The sequence below is a fragment of the Daphnia pulicaria genome, chromosome 1, assembly GCF_021234035.1.
Source record: "Daphnia pulicaria isolate SC F1-1A chromosome 1, SC_F0-13Bv2, whole genome shotgun sequence".
Classification (NCBI taxonomy): domain Eukaryota; kingdom Metazoa; phylum Arthropoda; class Branchiopoda; order Diplostraca; family Daphniidae; genus Daphnia; species Daphnia pulicaria.
In genome coordinates, this window is record NC_060913.1 from 15,070,111 (window position 1) to 15,089,073 (window position 18,963).

Consider the following 18,963-nt stretch of genomic DNA (forward strand, 5'->3'; position numbering starts at 1 on the left):
TTAGCCCGTTCTTCTACATTACTTTTAACAATAAAAATAACAACAGAACAGAAAGAAAAACCTAGCGGTCGTGAAAACCACATTCCTTGGAATAGGCCAACTTATTGAAAAGGATTCCGATATTCTTCACGAGCGGAACTTGAATTTAATTTCGGGTATCTGAATAACATATTAGAGCCTTCTGGCGATTTCTTTTTCCGTTCCGACTCGGACGCACTGTCATCGACACGGAAAAAGATCATCTCCACGGACGACGTCGTGGTCCCCTTTCCTTCTGCTTCTATTCCGGTTTTTCTTATTTTATTTTTATACTGTCGTCGCGGCGTTGATGCGTGCCAGATAGTGCCTTTCGTGTGCCGTGTTTAAAGGTAATCACTGAAGAAAGAAAAAGTTGATGCCACCTCTGGCCCGGTAAAAAGGGAAAGAAACGGGACAATAACGCACCATATTTTCAGGCCATTCGTTCGCTTAGGTATAGTGGTGATATAATATTGAAGATTGGCTCTGCGCCATCAGCAGAGCGACTGGTACACTCAAGTACCAAGTTCGTTTAGTCGCCCTATCTGGAATCGATTCCTCTATGGCGAATCAACCGAAAATGGCGAGCTGTCGTCGTGACGGCTTACGGGTCACGCAATATGCATTGTCTCACGGAACCGAGCTGATTCGTGTTTGCTGAATTTCAAAGAATTTAAAGCGTTGATATTTTCCAGTTTTAATTATTCCGCCATCATCTTAGTATCTAGCGTTGATAAAATGCGACTCACTGTCCAATGTCCATTCATTGATTTCCCATTTTTCCGAATGTCACGGGATTTGTGTCTAATCTGACAACAGCGCCCATGGAATTCGATTAGAAAAAGGAGAAAACCAACGAGGACGGGCCAATTGAGTTGCTGTTTAGTCGCTTTATCACTTTCAGAAGTCTTCAATAACATTCAAAATCGCAACTGACTCGTTGATTATATCGGATATTCAACTTAATTATGGCTCACAATTATGTGGTTACTGCCCATAAACAAACAGCAGTTACATCATGTGTTACTGGTTAGTAAATAAATTGTGTTGATAATGATCTAATGATGCCTGCTAACGTTTTTCCTACCGGTGGCGTGGCTGCTTGAATCGTATTTTTCGTTCAATCAACGCTCTTTTCATTTTCAATGCAGGGAATTTCACATCACCTAATGATCTTAACCTGATTGTGGCCAAAAATTACCGCCTTGAGATATATCTGGTGACACCAGAAGGTCTCAGGCCTCTGAAGGAAGTGGGCATTTACGGGAAAATAGCTGTGATGAAACTATACAAATCTGGGGTAAGAAATATTTTATTTTTGGAGGTTATGCAGGTTGATCATTTTTAAGCATGTTCAGATGAAATAATTGATGCTGCATCTGAATGCTAGTTGTATGACTTGGGCAGATGTCTTTGTGTTTCTGTAGAGAACATAATCGAATTTTCTTGATACAATGTGTCTTCTTTGCAGAATGACAAAAAGGACTCCCTGTTCATTTTAACTGCTCGGTACAATGCCATGATTTTGGAATGTTCTGGGGAAGGAGAGAACATGGAAATTATCACAAGAACACAAGGGAATGTAGCTGATAAAATTGGGAAACCTTCCGAAACAGGCATAATTGCTATTATAGATCCTGATTGCAGAGTCATTGGCCTTCGTTTGTATGATGGTTTGCTGAAGATTATTCCATTAGAAAAGGACAGCAGTGAAATTAAAGCCTACAACATCAGGTACTTACTAATATTTAGGGTTGCCAGTTTAACACAAAGTAATTTACTTATTTTGACTTTACAGGATTGAGGAGCTCTGCATACAGGATATAGCTTTCTTATATGGATGTGCAAATCCCACTGTGGTCATTATCCATCAAGATGCTCATGGTAGACATGTTAAGACGCGTGAAATTTCCTTACGAGATAAAGAGTTTGCCAAGGTAGAATTCTTTACAACACCCATTCATACAGTTTTCACAGTTTTGCGTGTGTTTCTTTTAGACTTCCTGGAAGCAAGACAACGTTGAAACCGAGGCAGCGATGCTGTTACCAGTTCCAGAGCCCTATGGGGGAGCCTTGATTATTGGTCAGGAATCCATAACCTACCACAACGGACAAAATTACGTCACCATTGCCCCACCAATCATTAAAGTAAATACCTACTTCTAAACAAAAGAAAACATATCGTAGCTGACGTTTTAATTTTTTTTTTACCAACAGCAAAGTACAGTCACCTGCTATGGCAAGGTTGATCCTAATGGATCACGATACTTACTAGGAGATTTAGCCGGTCACCTGTTTATGCTAGTGTTGGAAAAAGAAGAAAAAATGGATGGAACAGTTACTGTGCGTGACATTAAAATCGAACTTTTAGGAGAAGTCTCGATTCCAGAGTGTTTGACTTACTTGGACAATGGTGTAGTTTTTATCGGCTCCCGGTTCGGAGATTCCCAGTTAGTCAAGTTGAACGTCACTCCTGATGATAACAATTCCTATGTTACGGTCATGGAAACGTTCACCAACTTGGCGCCTATCGTCGATATGACCATTGTCGATCTTGATCGACAGGGACAAGGACAACTTGTAACGTGTTCAGGTACCTGCTAGGAGAACAACCACCAACTTGGAGCGTGATGTAACTCATAAAAATCTTGTTTACAGGAGCTTACAAGGAAGGCTCATTGCGTATTATTCGTAACGGAATCGGTATACACGAGCAAGCCAGTATCGATCTACCTGGTATCAAGGGAATATGGGCCCTGAAAATGGGTTCATCCGGTAACCCTTCAGTAGATGATACAGTCGTCCTATCTTTTGTTGGACAAACAAGGTAAACATTATTTTCGCTTCGCTTTGCTTCCTCCAAGGTTTTCTTACAATTTATTTTCATCTGATGTAGAGTGCTGATGTTGAATGGAGAAGAGATGGAAGAAACAGAAATTCCTGGTCTTACCGCTGATCAGCAAACTTTTTTTTGCGGAAATGTCGGAAAAGATTCCGTTTTGCAAATCACGACCGGTAGTGTCAGACTTATATCCGTGAATACAAAACAAAAACTAAGGTATCAGTTCAAAATATTAGTTTTACATTTTTAAATCGCTCAATTTCTTCTATTTTATTTTTAGTGAGTGGACACCTCCGGATGGAAAAATGCTTAATGTTGTTGCATGCAATCATGGCCAGGTGCTTTGTGCTGCTGGACGAGAACTTTACTACTTGGAAATGGAAGATGACACTCAAGTTGTTTTGAAGACGTACGAATAGATATATTTGTTATGGTGGTTCGGTCCGTTCAAATTTTTTTTTCCATGTTACACAGTCATGTAACTCTAGATTACGAAGTGGCTTGCCTCGATTTGACTCCCATTTCGATAAGCTCGCAACAAAACACAACCGTCTCAAAAGCTGAAGTCTGTGCAGTTGGTCTGTGGACAGATATTTCTGCGAGACTTCTCAAATTACCAACCTTGGAAGAGTTTCACAAAGAGCCACTTGGAGGAGGTACTCGGTAGATTTAGAGTAATTCGAACATGGCTGATCAATCCATTTTTCTCTCTATTTTTCCCTACAGAAATCATCCCCCGATCTATTTTAATGGCACTCTTTGAAGGTACACCCTACCTGCTTGTAGCATTGGGTGACGGATCCCTTTTCTATTTCAGTATGAATCCGGTCACCAAATTGCTTGGTGACCGTAAGAAGGTAAACAAATACTCTGAATTGCATTGCAAGAATTTTAATAAAGTTATTATCAACAAACTTTTCAGGTAACATTGGGAACTCAGCCGACTGTTCTTCGACCATTTCGATCCCAGTCCACTGTCAACGTTTTTGCGTGCTCAGACCGACCGACTGTTATCTATTCTTCTAATCATAAACTGGTGTTCAGCAATGTCAATCTGAAAGAGGTCGCGCACATGTGCCCGCTCAATTCGGAAGCTTATCCAGATAGTTTAGTCTTGGCAACTGATACGGCCGTTACGATCGGAACTATTGATGAAATTCAAAAACTTCACATCCGTACCGTGCCTCTTGGAGAATCACCGCGTCGAATCGCGTACCAGGAAAACACACAAGTCAGTACTAACAAAATTCATACTTTTCATTCAATGATGTTTTCTTATTAACTTATCAACTTCATTTGGATATTGCTAGACTTTCGGAGTGATTACATCTCGCGTAGACATAGTCGAATCTTCTGGGTTGACCCCTGCACGTCAGTCGGCTTCTACCCAAGCACAGTCTGTATCATCGTCCAGTTCACTGGGATCGGCGATCAAAGCTCCAGTGAGTACAAGAGACTCGTGTGGGAGTGGTGGGGGAGCCGAAATCGGCCAAGAGATTGAAGTATACAACCTGCTTATTGTCGATCAACACTCATTTGCCGGTATTTCTTTATTATAATCAAAATCAAATAACGCGTTTAATACGGTGTTTTATTAAATAGTTCTGCACGCGCATCAATTCATGCAGAATGAATATGCTCTGAGCATCGTTTCTACTCGCTTGGGTGACGATGTTAATCCGTATTATGTAGTCGGAACGGCACTCGTAGTACCAGAAGAGTCGGAACCCAAACAAGGCAGGATTGTACTATTTCAGTGGGCCGATGGTAAATTGACAACTGTAGCTGAAAAAGAGGTGAAAGGTGCCTGCTATTCCTTGGTGGACTTCAATTCAAAAATTTTAGCCGCTATTAACAATGTTGTAAGTATTCTGAAAATGTTTGTTACTCAGAAGAAGCCATATGCTTAAAACTGTTTTTCAAAACCTAAGGTTCGGCTGTATGAGTGGACAGCTGAGAAAGAATTGCGACTTGAGTGCAGCAACTTCAATCACATTATTGCCTTATACCTCAAACGCAAAGGTGACTTTATTTTGGTCGGTGATCTGATGAGGTCTATTACTCTGCTGCAGTATAAAACTATGGAAGGCAGCTTTGAGGAGGTAAAACGTTTCTGTCCTAACTGAGTTGTTGGGTTTTTTTTTTCTAATAGTGTTTGACCTCATCAATTGGTAGATGGCACGAGATAGTAATCCGAATTGGATGTCCGCTGTCGAGATTCTGGACGATGACACGTTCCTTGGAGCTGAAAATTCTTTCAATCTCTTTGTTTGTCAAAAAGATAGGTTAGAACGTAACTTTTTTCTTCTTTATGGAAGTTTTAATTGACGTTGTAATGTTTAGTGCGGCAACAACAGAAGAAGAACGACAACAGTTGACCGAGGTTGGCCGCTTTCATCTCGGTGACATGGTAAACGTTTTCCGTCACGGATCTTTGGTGATGGATCATGCTGCAGAAACGCTCACTACCCCTACACAAGGCTGCGTCTTATTTGGAACGGTCCATGGAGCCATAGGTAATCTTTTTTGGTTTTTATTATTTATTTTGAGCAAGGAAAATCATGCAGTCATTGTTTGCAGGTGTTGTGACTCAACTACCGAGCGAATTTTATCACTTCTTGTCTGAGGTTCAGACACGTATGGCACGAGTAATCAAACCTGTTGGAAAGATAGAACATAGTTTTTGGAGAAGTTTTGCCACAGAACGAAAAGTTGAACCGTGCGAAGGATTTATTGATGGGGATTTAATAGAGTCTTTCTTGGATTTGTCCAGCGACAAAATGAAGGAGGTTGCCACTGGCCTACAGGTAAAGATAAAAATTCAACTAAGTTTTAAGTTTTGTCTTACACAACTTCCTTTCCGTAGATGGATGATGGAAGCGGAATGAAAAGAGAAGCGACAGTAGAAGATATAATTAAACTGATAGAAGATCTTACACGAATTCATTGAAGTTATTCCAGTTATAACGATTGCAGTGTATTAAATGTGTGGGATAATGAAAGAATTTCATCAGTTTTCTAATTTGTTTCCATTTAATTTCTTAGCTCGTTTCTTCTTGCCTTTTTTTACTGATACGAACGTGTTACGCGTCACCAGCTCTATATATAAGAAGTTGTATACTAGGTCAAACAAACATATTATTATTAGTGTTACCTCCAATATCAGTAGCAATACTAGATTGCATTTTTTCCAGTGACAATACTTCAACACTTAATGAATGTGCACTACTGTTTTTTCCAATTTGCGTTACGGTGGAGGTAGTCACAAGTTCCTTTAATTGCACAAGCTGTTCCCGTTCGTAGTCGTCAATCATAATTGATTGCCAAATTTCTGATTTGGTGGCAGTTTGTTTACTCTCTTGTTTTCTCTTCAACCTATATTACAGATAAATATTATACAATATTTATAGACTGTAAGTTGGAAAAGTCAACATTATTCTTACAGTGGATGAATGTCCTTGAGAGTTTCATCTGATTTTAGCCAGTGTTCCAGACTAAGTGGTAGTATGTGGTCCTCTGGAAGGAAGGCTACAGTACTATCAGGTATTAATCCCTTAGTTTTGAAAATTTGGCTGATACCATGATACATTTTCATTAGCAAGAACATCATGTGAAGTGATAATGCCCTAGTGAAATGACAAAATGTAAATAGTGCAAATGAAAATTTTCACACAAGATTTTTACCAAATTCTGGCAGCAAATGACATGGAAATGGTAACTATATTCACGAAGTGCCCTATACTCATCTTTTGGACCATTATTGAACCATAATACTGGCACAGACAAAGAATGTGTGCCAGCAATCTGACAGTTCCTTGCAGTCGCACTTGAATATATTCATACTTTGGTTTGGGTGCAACAAACATTACGTTAGCAAAGCAAACAGTATGCTGTTCTAAAAAACCTGTAAGATCTGATACCACACCAGCTTCTAAGAACTTATCCACAGTTTTATAAATTTGCTTCAGCGCCTTGTAGCTTTTGTCATGATGAAAAACTGCAGCAATTTTGTATAAAAATTGCTTTAAGAGAACAATCTCTGAAGTCATCAACACAAAAGATTCTTTTAATTTTTGTGATTCCTCAGAAGAATTCTTTAGAAAGCTAAACATGATTCCTGGATTCAATAAAAATAGTAACATCAACATGACACATGAGTCAAAATAACAAATTAACAAAATAACAAATTTTACCTTGAAATTGAGTCGATAATGATAAGTCTACTTTGTGAGCAGAAGTAGAAGGACAGGGCAAGCGTGACTGATTCCACAATGGAATATTTTGCATTTTCAAATAATCTTATGTGCACTAATCTGGATAAATAATATTTTCACGCAAAGTCCACGATGATTTATCCACTAACCAGCCAGCACGTTCGAAAAAAAGTAAACAGCGTAGCAGACAACGACACTAAGCTTGGGCGTTTGGCCACCAGGTGCTCCATTATTCCCTCAGTGTCTCAGTGAGTCTTTGGCATAGCTTTTGATCATCTTCCACTCAGTTTAGTTACGCTTACTTTGCTTCTCGCTGCTATTACAAACAAACTTTTGGGTGATAACTGTCAGTTTCCGTTTCGACAACAAAGCTCACTTGTTAGATTTATAATATTGTGTTTTTTTTTCTACTTCCGGTTTTCTCTTTTCAGTCAGTAGTTAAGTAAATATTCATCTGACGTACAAAAGAACCACATATTCGTGATCCTCGTTAAATTTGTGGTAAAGTTCACGTTTTATTTTGTACGAAAGCGTACTTCCGGTTTTGAGAATTATCCTGAACTATAGTTCAGGATAACTGTTTTACTACTATAGTTAACGGATTCCTGTTTTCTGACCGAAGGGCCGGCGGCCTGGGCGCCTCTCAACTCAAGAAAGACGCTGACGTCTGGATCATTGCAAGGGCCTTACAACTCCTTGATAGCCGTGATCCTGTCGTCCGCCTCTCCGCGCGCTCCCAACTTGCGCAGAACATCTCGAAGGGATTCTCCGGCAAGCCACCTCAACCACTTCCCCTCTCCGACTATCTTTCCGGATCCACGGTGGGCGGTCTCCACGACACCCGCTTTTACAAGGCTGGCTCCAACACCTGGTCGCGGACTAGAAAGGCGGCACGACGACTGGAAGCCAGGATCGATGTATCCAGCGATGAATCGCAATCTAAAGTGATCGCTGACGACGTCTCCTGTGTTTCTGCCGAAGCCGTCAGGGGCCTCCGCACCGTGATTAGAAACCGCTGGACCGTCTCTCTCACCAACGCACAACACCAGGGCCGGGTGGCGAGGGGGCTCATACTGGACAAATCAAACGACATCGCCCGGCTCACTTCGTGCCACACCAGCCTCTCCTTTGATGAATGGAGCCTCCTACACAAGAGCCGTCTAGGAATTTTGCCGCTCTTTGGCACTCCTGGCCTGGCAGCTCCCAGCACAAAATGCCGAAGATGTAAGGAAGATGTGGAGTCCACTTCCCACGTAACCAGCCACTGCCGCAACAACCTGCCAGCTATCGGCCGCCGTCATGACTTGGTACTGGCCAAGATAGTCAAGACCATCACCAGATCTGGTCATACGTCCCGCGTCAACAGAGTTGTTGAAAACTCCACCCTCAGGCCGGACATAGTGGTTACTTCATCAACTCCCTACATCATCATCGACCTCACCATCACCTTTGACGCTCCTGAATCGCTCCACGCTGGATTTGCCAGGAAGGTGGAAAAGTACAGCTGCCTTGGACTCACGCTCCCTTTCGTCATCGGAGCTCTTGTTTCCTGGCTGCCGTCCAATAATACAGTCGCCGCCACCCTTGGAATTCAGCCCTCCGCTTGGACGCGTCTGCGGAGGAAGTGCCGACTCATGGCCATCCAGGGCTCTATAGCCATCATCACTCGCCATATTCGTGGCAACCGCGATGAAGACGATGAACCTCCTACTACCCGGAAAAAAACCTTTTGAATAGTTATTTATTCCCGTAGTGATACAGCAGTAGACAGCCCGGCAGAGTAGCTATGATAATTGTAGCATGGACTGTGAGACTCAAAGAGGGGAGGGGAAATTAAAAATTACACAAAAAAGGAGAGAATTCTTAGTTTTTTAAATTAAAGAAAAGTGAAAAGTGTGAAAGTGAAAAGTGTGAATGTGAAAGTGAAAACTCTTCCATCCTCTTCCCGGCCACACCGCATTCCACGCGTCTGGTTTTTTTTCCCGTTCGGTGAAACTGATTCGAAAAACAATTTTGCTTTAGGCTATTGCCTCTTCTTTGGTTTTTCTTGAGTTTTCCGATGAGCGTTCCTGGTTTTACGCGTTGCTGCATCTAAGATTTAATTCAATTTGAAATGAATTTTTAAATGGTTAAAAAAAATTAAATTATTTAATTTACGGTGTGATGCCGAAGTTATGAATCCGTCAATGGTAGCTTCTTCGGATTTAGGAATCCTGTATCCATATGGGGTACGGCATTCCTCAATCCTATCAAGCATTTGTTGACCAGAGAAAATTGTGAAATTTTTGGGAATACCCCAGATTTTTTCCTCCGTTTCCTTGTCCGTTTCCTTGATGGCGTCTAATCCCTATGTCATAAAGATAACGGAGGCTGGATCAATTCCAGCAATTTGAAAGTTCTTTAAGTTGGCAATCTAAATTTATATGAAAACAAAAAAAAATTTATAAATTGTAGGGATGACTTCGATGAGTGATGACTTTGTCAGAGAACCCCTTTCATTCGCATCACGTTTTTTTTCTAAAAAATTTTGATAAATTGGGAAATACTTACATAGTTAGAGATTTTGCCGTTGTAATCTCCTGGGCAATTCATCATATACCCAATTTTCCAATTTTCGGCATAGTGATATTGGAGTATTGATGCAGCGTATCCCAGCGGCAAATGTAAATCTGTTTCGCCAGCGCCAGCACGGTCGTGGTGTATCATTGAATCTTCTGTAGCCAGAATAGATCCCTTTGCAGCAACTTCTTGGATGATATGTATCTCGTATTCGAGACCCGTTTGCTCCCGCAAGAATCCTCTGATTAGCCTATAAATAGTAAAAAGTCAGATTTAAAAAAAAAATTAAATTAATTATTATTAAGTTAGTGTCTATCTCGTAATGAGATCGTGATCGGGACGATTCCAGCCACGCCACGTTTCCTGTCGTCTTCTCAGTTCTCAAAAAAAGAAAAAAAATATTTGATTGTGGGACTTTGACGGTATTTATGTTTTTCTTTTCCCAACCCCCATGCACGATCGCCTGACCTGTCTGTCTTTATGACCTGAGCCATTAAGCGCCCTCTAATCTTGTACGCATTTTAATTCGTCTCCTGAAAAGGACCTTGCTAGTTATTTCATTCGGGCGTCGGGATGTTATTGTAATAGCAAAAATGATTATTGAGGGAACGCGTACGGTTCGTGTTTGTTATACCATAGAATGGTGGAGGGGATGCGTGTCTATCGCGCAAAGTCATCCGAGCAAAACGAGTCAAGCGCGTGCATCGTCATTTTTCGAATGAATAGAAAATTGGGAAAATAAAAATCAATTAAAAAATGCGATCCATTCTTCATGTTCTACTTCACTTTCCCGCCCATTGTATATACGCAGACGCCCTTTCGCCCTCGTTCAAACTAGCAGCAGCACCCCCTCGTCGATTGTCCCGAAACTGACGTGAAGCGTTTTGTTTCATTTTTAAACGCGATTTCAATTTCTCAGATCGCATCAAAAACATCGCATCAAAAAAAAATCGAATACTAAATTAAATGTATTAAAAATTACTTACTGTGAATTTTCGTTGATGGAATCATGCAACGTTTTAAAAAAATCTTTAGGAATAAATTCTCCACCAGAAGATCGTGTTGTACAAACGACTAAAAATGCGTTTGCCGAACATTTGATGAATTCGAGTGGGGGGCAGGACCAGGTTTGAACAATAGATTTCATGGAAGCTCCGGTGTCATTGCATGGGTGGCAGATGTCTTCCATATGTTATCAACCTTGCCTTGATATATGCCCCTCTTCCTGGCACCACAATCCAAACCCGTCCTGTTGCACATCAATCGTTGGAATAATGCCACCATCAGGCTTAAGATATCCATTTTCGTTTTTCGGAAGGCGCGGAATCGGTCCAGTATTGCCTGTTACTAAAAATTAATTTAGGAATTTTAGTTTTTAATTTTATTATACATATTTTAAGCAATTTATGACATAAATAACTATAATTTATTAAATTTACAGGGACGGAGCAGGCCACCTAGACGGATAAGAAATGCCCAGTCCCCGGCGGATCATCGATCACGATCGATTTTCTCTCCAACTTCATCATCCAGCAATAATTACGTCAACATGCAACACTTTCCAGCAGCAGCAGCAGCTTCTTCCTCCACTTCTTCCGGCGGATATGTGCCTTATTCGAGGCCTCCGGCTCCGCTGCCCGAGGCGGCCCTGCTAGAGGACCAGCAGTCACCTTACACCGTCAGTCCAATGCAGAGCCTGTCCATGTCGTCGCCGTCGTGGCAATTGCCGGATCCGAGCGCCTGCTCCAGTTCCGTCTCTTCCGCCACGGCCCAGGCCCAGGCCGACTAGGAGGAGACCCACTACGCTTCCCAGTTGCGATCCTCGATGGCCGCCCTCCTTCACGGCCACATCCGCCAGTCGTCGACGGCCTCCAACGCTTCGTCGACTTTCTCTTCTTATTTCGACGAATTCCGATCGCCCATCGACTCGTCCGCCATCGTCGCCACCCTGGGCATCCCCTCGCCATCGGCCGTCGTCGCCAATTCCGCACCAACTACGCCTACAACAATCATGCGCCCATCAACGAGACGTACGCCTATGTCAGCAGATGCTACGACAATTACAACAACAACAACAACAATGCGGTCGTCAGTCCATTGATGGTGGCGGCCGCCAACTCGTCGTCTTCGCCACCTCTTCCGCTTCCGCCCGTTCGAAACGCTTCCAGCTTGATATATGTCAAGTACGTGCCGAGCCACGAGAAGCATCCGTCGTGGCCGATGCCCAACAACAGCGGAGTGACTATAGCCCCTCGTCATCGTCCAGCAACAACCAAGCCAGATACGTGCTGCCCTCGTACGACTGCGACGGACGATAACATGTCGACAAGGATTACACGATCCCCTCGCCGCCGGAACGGGACATTAGTGGGCACTGGTTGACCCTGTACAACACGGGCAGCGGCGGTGGTGTGATGATGGTCACTGACCGGCCCGGATCGACTTCGTACAGCTCGGGCGGAGACTACTACGCCAAATACGACGACATCCAGCAGTACTCCCACTCGGAAGGATATTCCAGTTACGTTCCATTCGAGTGAAAAGTGAAAGTGAAAAGTGTGAAATTGTGAAAAAAAGTGAAAGGTGTGAAGGTCAAAAGTGTGAATGTGAAAGTGAAAACTCTTCCATGGCCGGAGAATGCCGTCCATGGCCGGCCATACCGCATTCCACGCGTCCACCACCAGAGCGAAGCGGCCGCCACGGCCACCCTGGTCGTCCACAGTGCCAATGTCCAGGCTCCGCAACGTCACAATTCCGAGAGCGTCCTCTACTACGAACGCGAGCAATCGACAAAGAATCCGGCCGTTGGTGGTCAGCCAGCTCCTTCGCCCGTCTGCCCGTCATCTTCTGCCAACACTATCAACCGGATGGGCGGATGGAACCAGCGAGTGGAGCGCAAGAAGTAGTGGAACGCAGTGCAATCGAATAAACAGGCGACTCTGCCGTCGTCGTCGTCGGTGTCTTCTTCTAGTTTGACTTCGGCCGTGGACGGAACTCCGGCCCCGCTCTCTGTGGCCGAGAGGATCCATCAGCTAGAGTGGCAGTCTCGCTCCGTGCCCAATTTGAGAAAAGGCTTAGAATCTTCACCTCAGCGCAACAACACGACCCATTCCGGGGCTCTGCCGACTCGACCCACTGGACTTTCCCTCCTGCCAAACAGCTCAGACGCCCTCTCTATATCTACTGAAGGCAACCGGAGTAGTTCGAGCATCTTCAGTTCGAGTTCCAGCAGTGGTAGTGTCACGGGCAACAACGTCGGAAGCGGCGGATCGCCGGAATAGGAGAGTTTGGATCCCCTGCGCAGCAAGTACACTTACCTGGACCCGGCCAAGCGGATGCGGGTCGCCGAACCGACTTTGAAAGCCATCCATAAGCAGGCTCTCTATATCGTATTACGAACGACACACCGGCCAGTCCAGCAATGCCTCCAAATCTCTGCTACCTCCGGCCCTGCCCAGGACCATGGCCTCATCCACTTCACCTACTCATTCAGCCAAGGTACACGACAAATCAAAATAAAGTATCCTCCTCCTTTTTTTAAACCTGAACCTCATCACACACAATTGAATTGTCGACCATAACGGATGTGCCAAGGGGCCGTATTCACGCGCTGTCGTGCATTCCTCCCCAAATAACAATAACAACAATTCCATGATGATTTTTATCTTATGTTATCCTCACTAAACCTGTCTGTTTGTCTGTCTGTCTGTGATCGTAGTAGTTTCGGGACTTGGCATTTTATACATCATATACAGTACCTACCAGAAGTTTGGAAACGCGCGAGAGAAGCGGAGAGAAGCTTATGTAAAAAGCCGATTTTCGCCGCGTTCCCAGAAAATCGGGTTTTCGACGGAGGGTGTTAAATTTTTTTTTTGAAGTAGCCATAATGGTTGGCTACTTCCTGAATTTTTTTCAGATTTTTTATCTACGGGGAGGGCATCTACAAATGGATCTAAAAGTTTGGAAACACGCTGTAGAAGCGTATTAAAAAGTGGCTACTTTGCCGCTCTCTAATTAGGGAAAAAATAGCCCTACAAAGACGCCAAAAAAAGCAAAATAAAGAACTTCGTTAGTTCTATGACAAGTGTCATTTTCAAATTTTTTTAGTTTCATTTAATATAACTAATTTTAAATTGAAAATGAGAATTGTCATTTTTGCCCATTTCTCCCCTTCTATCCCACCCCGCGGTGTTGTCGCGATTTCTCCTTTGTTTCATTTTCGTAGGAAGGGTAAATATCGCCTACTAGAGCAAAGGCGAAAATTTCGGAAAGGGAGGAAAGGAAAGAATGAAAAAAAGAGGGGACCAGACTTTCCTTTCCTCCCTATTCTTCCCTCGGGCACGATTAACCCGACAAGCCTATGCGCAAACCACATCGGGCGAGCCAAATAAAAATCTGCTGTTCACGTCACCCCTTCACACTGCAACGCGACGCAAAGGGGTCGGCTTGACCCATACCTTTGGATTGGAATAAGGTCTATAGTAATAATCCGTCAAAATTCTATAGCATATGTACAATAGACATACTACTTAATCCACAGTATGCACACTAAGAAAAAAATATTTGTCGAAAACTTCTGAAGAGATTACCTCATTGTTATATTTACCTATTTAGAGTCTTCTCTGCTCACGCATCCTATCTATACGAGATCTTTTAATTGGATCCATATCCACTTCCTTATGACGACCCATTTTCCAAAACAAATGTAATTGCTCGTAATTATTTGACACTAAAAAATCGAATGGACTGTACACCAAACGACCAGACAATGTGCTGAAGTGTACTGTAATGGTCGTTTACTCGTTTCGTTTCAAAATCGAAGTCAAAGTTGATGTCACTACGCGGTCATTCTATTCTATTTACATATTTACACTTTCATCATTCCAAAATAGAAGCGGCGCTTTTTACGTTTACACGCATCCTCCAACATTAAAACTATTTTTTGTATTTTGGCTTGATTAGCCATCTAGTGGGCAATCGAGTACTAAACCCACCCATACCAGCAAAAAAAAACGTGAATAGAAACCCTTCGGGTAATTTGTTTGATTTCGTTTGATTAATATTGCACGCACTGATAATCAGTTAAAATTTATGTTCGTACATTTTTTAAGTTCCTTCATGTAATCATATGTCGATAGAAAGCAAAAACGGCACCCTATGCTCGCGCGTGCACCAAGAAAGAAGTGCTCAGATTGTTATTAAATAACATTCGTCAGTCATTAGAAAATACACAACATAAACCATAAAAATTCGATCAAAATATTGTCTCTTTTTTCTTTGTTGCTTGTCAATAGACGAAGAAATTTAAGAAGAATGACTGTAAAGAGTGAAGTCGCATTTACATTTCCGTTCGCCCCATACGTGGCTTATATTGCGTCTATTGCACAGCACGGGCTTCATCCCATTAGTAAAGGTAGACGGATGAAACAAGACGACAGGAAAGTAGTATGTAATCCTCTGTTAGTATATCCGGTTGTGCTTTGTTTCACCCATCAAAAAGGTTTCGTCGCTGCGTCTCAGACAGTCAGTCGGGCAACAGAGTTGAAACTCTTTACATTGAGCTCAGTTGTTCTTGAAATTTGTTTACATATTCCATAATTTTACTCATTTTTGCTAAAGAAATCAATCAAGTTTCAGCCAAGATGTCGGAGCTGGATCCGTTGTGCGGCTACACCGAAGCAGAGTCGGGGGCGAGGGCGCCAACTTTCAATCACTACAACCGCATGAAGAAAAGCCTCTCCGGTCGTCGTAATTGCAAAATAATCACTTTCAGTACTGTTATGTGAGTTAAACTATTCCAACTATATTCTAATCACAATTATTCATGAATTGCAATGGCCTTTTTAAAAATGTATTTCAGGGTGACCATTAGTTTGATCGTTGCCGCAGTCTATGTATTAGTAGTTGATGACGGTCCGGATGATGTGGTCCCTGTAACGGACATTCCAAATGCGCTAATAGATCCCGATCAACCGCTTCTTCAGGTCTCTTTCCCCATTAAAAGAGGTAAATTTTAAAATAGCCTAAATATTATATACGTACTTCCTGTCATTTCCATGTATTCATCGCAAATGTGACACCCAGGTCGTTCGAGAGAGTTCAGGAAAATAGATACGGCTTCTTGGGAACCGTCGACGACGTCACCGTCCATTGACATGGACTTGCTAAAAGAATGTAACACTCGGGGTTGGAATGAAATGAACCGTCGCAATATGATGGAGAAGACTTTGGTCGAGCCTGAAGGCCCGGCTTTTTACCACCAAATGTCAACGGCGCTAAACGAAGAAGCGGTGGACTGGATCCAATCGGGTGTCATGGCCGAAGCCACTTTGCGTTGCCTCATAGAGAAACAGGTGGACTTGGAAGAGCTGAAGAAATCCGACTGGCGTTACCTACAGAAACAATGGCCGCAATGTCAGGAAGGCCAGTCACCTTTTGGCGAATTTAAATGTTCGGCCAAAGATCGATTCCGCTGGATGGACGGAAAGTGTAACAATCTCCAGAACCAGCATTGGGGTTCCGCCCTGCAGCCATTCCGCCGCATATTGCCGGCCGAGTACGAAGACGGATTCTCCGTACCCAAACCTTCTTTCCCGACCGGAATCCATCCGCCTGGCCGTCAGGTCAGCATTTGCATGCAAAACGCCACCAATCAATTGGACGAGCCGAGACTGTCGATGCTTTTCGTTCATTTCGCTCATTTCCTCGATCACGACATGAGCAACATCGCCGCTTACAAAGGTTTCAAATTGATTTCTTCTTTTATTTAAAAAAAAAAACGCTTATAAACGTATGTAACGCAGGTGCTAACCGTAGTGCCATTCCGTGCTGCGGACCCGTTGAATCACGTCATCCGGAATGTTTCGCTCTGGAACTCAAGAGTAACGATCCGTTTTACAAGGAGAAAGGTCTCATGTGCATGGACTTTGTTCGCTCTGCCCCGGCACCTCAATGCCAAATTGGTAATTATTAGAACAAATTAGAACCTTGTATAATTAAAAAATTATGCATTAGCCTAATTAACAAAATTGAATGTCTGCCAGGTGTGCGAGAACAGATGAATCAAGCCAGTAGCTACATTGACTTGTCCAACGTTTATTCGACAACGGAAAAGGACGAACACGGACTTCGGGATATCGACGGCGGTTATCTGAAATCGCCTACGGAGCCGGATGGTCGTTACATGTTGCTGCGATCCAAAAAACTCAGCGACGGCTGTAACACCCCTGAAATGTTGGAAGCCAACACGCCCTGCTTCGTTTCAGGTTCGTCCATCATTCAAATCTCATAAAAATTCGATCATCTAAATGATTTGTGATATGACGACGTAATCAAACAGGTGATCAGCGAGTGAACGAATTCATCGGATTAACGAATATGAATCAGATTTGGATGCGTGAGCACAACCGCGTCACTGATTTCTTCATCAAAATCAATGACCATTGGAGCGACGAGCGCCTCTACCAAGAAACCCGACGCATCGTCATTGCTGAAATGCAGCACGTCGTCTACAACGAATTCGTTCCGCTTTTGATCGGTACGTACAGGCTACAAGCCAAGCCTTACAAGTGTACAGCTATAAGGAAACCACCTAGCGCATTTGTGCCACTTCGTATACTATGTACACAGGTGAGAAGCTGACCAAGTCGCTGGAGTTGAGCCCGTTGAAGGAAGGTTATTTTCACGGATACGATGACACCCTCGATGCCGGAGTGGCCAATTCGTTCGCTTCAGCCGCTTTCCGGTTCTATCACAGCATGGTCAAGGTGCGTTACCTGATAGAAAATTGAATATCTATTATTTATTTGCGGATTAAATTAACAAATTATTCAATTGAGCAGGATGTTGTGGCCTTTGAGAAAACTGGATCCGGAGTCACCGAGTTTTCTCCATTGCACACCATGTTGTACAATCCGTTTTCACTGTGGCAATTTGGTAAAAATGACGAACTGATCCGCGGGAGTGCGGCGCAAAACCCCAGGCCCATTCACACTTCGTTTTCGGCGGAAGTAAAATTGATATGAAAAATATTGTTTTTTAAAAACAATAGATGAAACTTAAATTCCTTTTTTTGAAAATTCCAGGTGGCTAATCATCTGTTCCAACGAGACAACGCCTCTTTCGGTTTCGATCTCTTTGCTTTGAACATCCAGCGCGGAAGAGATCACGGTCTGCCGCCTTACTACAAGTGGCGCGAAGTTTGTAACTTGCCGCCGACCAACAACTTCACCCAGATGAAGGAATTCTTCCGTCCGCATTCCCTCGAGCTCATTCAGCGCTTTTACGTGTAAGACACTCTCTCGGTGCTGTGTTATTTATTAGCTCATTTGACCTTAAACAAAAAAAAAAGGTAAAATGATTACATAATGACAGGGATGCCACACATTTGGATCTGTTCACTGGAATGTTGGCAGAGAATCCGTTGGCCGATGGGCTCCTTGGGCCGATGGCCAGCTGCATCATTGCCGACCAGTTTGTCCGAGCGAAAAGAGGCGATCGTTTTTGGTATGAAACCTCCGATCCGCTGCTTCGCTTCACTCCAGGTAACAAAAAAAAATTCCGCCGTAATCATCAAGTGGAACCGGTCCCAAACTAAACGGGACGGGTCATTTGCATATGAATGCAGAGCAATTGGCTTCCATACGTGATGTGACCCTGGCCCGAGTTCTCTGCGATAATGGTGACGCGTTGGATTTAATCCAAGATCGAGCTCTAGAGGCCGTCAGCGAAACAAATCCACGCAAGCACTGCTCCGGCTATCAAATTCCTCGTCTCGATCTCACACGCTGGTAACATGAGAATTATATCGGCCGTTAAAAAATAAGCAGCTCGTCATCACAACAACAACTCATTCAACCTTGTCTTTTCTTTTCTTCTTTTTCCTATGTAGGCACGAAGCCAAACCGGAGGGTCTCAAACATTAAATGTTTCTTAGCGGGTTTACACACACACACACACACACACCCATCCAGTTGGTTATTATCCGGTTTTGCATACGAGAGAGATAACAGCATTTTCACTCTTCAGTCCACCCGAGTCTCAACATCTTTAAATAACATATCCAACGCGTAGTTTTTTTTTAATTTTATTTTCCAGTGAAAAAAGAATCTTTAAAACAAAAAATACTCAATTTCCCAAATCTAAAATATCGAAAGGCGGCTGCTGGATGGAAATAAAAACCAGTTCACACAGATGCTGGGCATATAGTCGTTTGTTTCAATCATCCAGATAAGCATCGTGCGTGTTATTTTCTCTGTTTTAACGGGGGCTGTTCCCATCGTTGTCAGCGGAATACAAAGCTCGTGGAATCAGTTGACTTCATCGAACAGT

The 18,963-nt window shown here is 43.1% G+C and overlaps 4 protein-coding genes across 4 annotated transcripts; 3 read left to right on the forward strand and 1 right to left on the reverse strand.

Annotated features, from left to right (window-relative positions):
• Positions 1-856: 856 nt before the first annotated feature.
• On the forward strand, positions 857-5,885 carry LOC124328768 (DNA damage-binding protein 1-like). The gene is made up of 19 exons (XM_046787610.1): positions 857-1,047; positions 1,170-1,318; positions 1,490-1,752; positions 1,817-1,955; positions 2,017-2,166; positions 2,236-2,611; positions 2,677-2,845; positions 2,915-3,076; positions 3,141-3,269; positions 3,335-3,516; positions 3,587-3,717; positions 3,783-4,091; positions 4,171-4,402; positions 4,463-4,722; positions 4,792-4,962; positions 5,036-5,145; positions 5,204-5,376; positions 5,441-5,667; positions 5,727-5,885. Exons 1-19 carry the CDS (start codon positions 987-989, stop codon positions 5,808-5,810), a joined length of 3,477 nt encoding a protein of 1,158 aa, XP_046643566.1. The 5' UTR covers positions 857-986; the 3' UTR covers positions 5,811-5,885.
• On the reverse strand, positions 5,803-7,275 carry LOC124328819. The gene is made up of 5 exons (XM_046787637.1): positions 7,054-7,275; positions 6,545-6,977; positions 6,304-6,486; positions 6,015-6,235; positions 5,803-5,959 (listed from the first exon to the last, which is right to left on the reverse strand). Exons 1-5 carry the CDS (start codon positions 7,145-7,147, stop codon positions 5,871-5,873), a joined length of 1,020 nt encoding a protein of 339 aa, XP_046643593.1. The 5' UTR covers positions 7,148-7,275; the 3' UTR covers positions 5,803-5,870.
• On the forward strand, positions 7,207-8,807 carry LOC124338128. The gene is made up of 2 exons (XM_046792234.1): positions 7,207-7,322; positions 7,697-8,807. The coding sequence occupies exons 1-2, from the start codon at positions 7,207-7,209 to the stop codon at positions 8,805-8,807; spliced, it is 1,227 nt and encodes a 408-aa protein (XP_046648190.1).
• Positions 8,808-15,126: 6,319 nt separating this feature from the next.
• LOC124320760 (peroxidasin homolog) lies at positions 15,127-18,949 on the forward strand. The gene is made up of 12 exons (XM_046783649.1): positions 15,127-15,415; positions 15,494-15,639; positions 15,718-16,374; positions 16,437-16,595; positions 16,677-16,898; positions 16,973-17,170; positions 17,263-17,399; positions 17,475-17,642; positions 17,718-17,920; positions 18,007-18,176; positions 18,260-18,422; positions 18,524-18,949. Exons 1-12 carry the CDS (start codon positions 15,276-15,278, stop codon positions 18,555-18,557), a joined length of 2,397 nt encoding a protein of 798 aa, XP_046639605.1. The 5' UTR covers positions 15,127-15,275; the 3' UTR covers positions 18,558-18,949.
• Positions 18,950-18,963: the final 14 nt, after the last annotated feature.

Excerpts from the sequence above, each read along its gene's own strand:
- LOC124328768 (XM_046787610.1), top strand. The coding sequence starts at position 987 with ATGGCTCACAATTATGTGGTTACTGCCCATAAACAAACAGCAGTTACA. Across the intron at positions 1,753-1,816 it reads ATTAAAGCCTACAACATCAG|GATTGAGGAGCTCTGCATAC; the intron begins GTACTTACTAAT and ends TTGACTTTACAG. Across the intron at positions 3,077-3,140 it reads AATACAAAACAAAAACTAAG|TGAGTGGACACCTCCGGATG; the intron begins GTATCAGTTCAA and ends TTTTATTTTTAG.
- LOC124328819 (XM_046787637.1), bottom strand. The coding sequence starts at position 7,147 with ATGCAAAATATTCCATTGTGGAATCAGTCACGCTTGCCCTGTCCTTCT. Across the intron at positions 6,236-6,303 it reads CTCAAGGACATTCATCCACT|GTTGAAGAGAAAACAAGAGA; the intron begins GTAAGAATAATG and ends TCTGTAATATAG. Across the intron at positions 5,960-6,014 it reads TATTGCTACTGATATTGGAG|AGCTGGTGACGCGTAACACG; the intron begins GTAACACTAATA and ends TCTTATATATAG.
- LOC124338128 (XM_046792234.1), top strand. The coding sequence starts at position 7,207 with ATGATTTATCCACTAACCAGCCAGCACGTTCGAAAAAAAGTAAACAGC. Across the intron at positions 7,323-7,696 it reads ATTATTCCCTCAGTGTCTCA|GGCCGGCGGCCTGGGCGCCT; the intron begins GTGAGTCTTTGG and ends TTCTGACCGAAG.
- LOC124320760 (XM_046783649.1), top strand. The coding sequence starts at position 15,276 with ATGTCGGAGCTGGATCCGTTGTGCGGCTACACCGAAGCAGAGTCGGGG. Across the intron at positions 15,416-15,493 it reads ATCACTTTCAGTACTGTTAT|GGTGACCATTAGTTTGATCG; the intron begins GTGAGTTAAACT and ends AATGTATTTCAG. Across the intron at positions 16,899-16,972 it reads CACGCCCTGCTTCGTTTCAG|GTGATCAGCGAGTGAACGAA; the intron begins GTTCGTCCATCA and ends GTAATCAAACAG.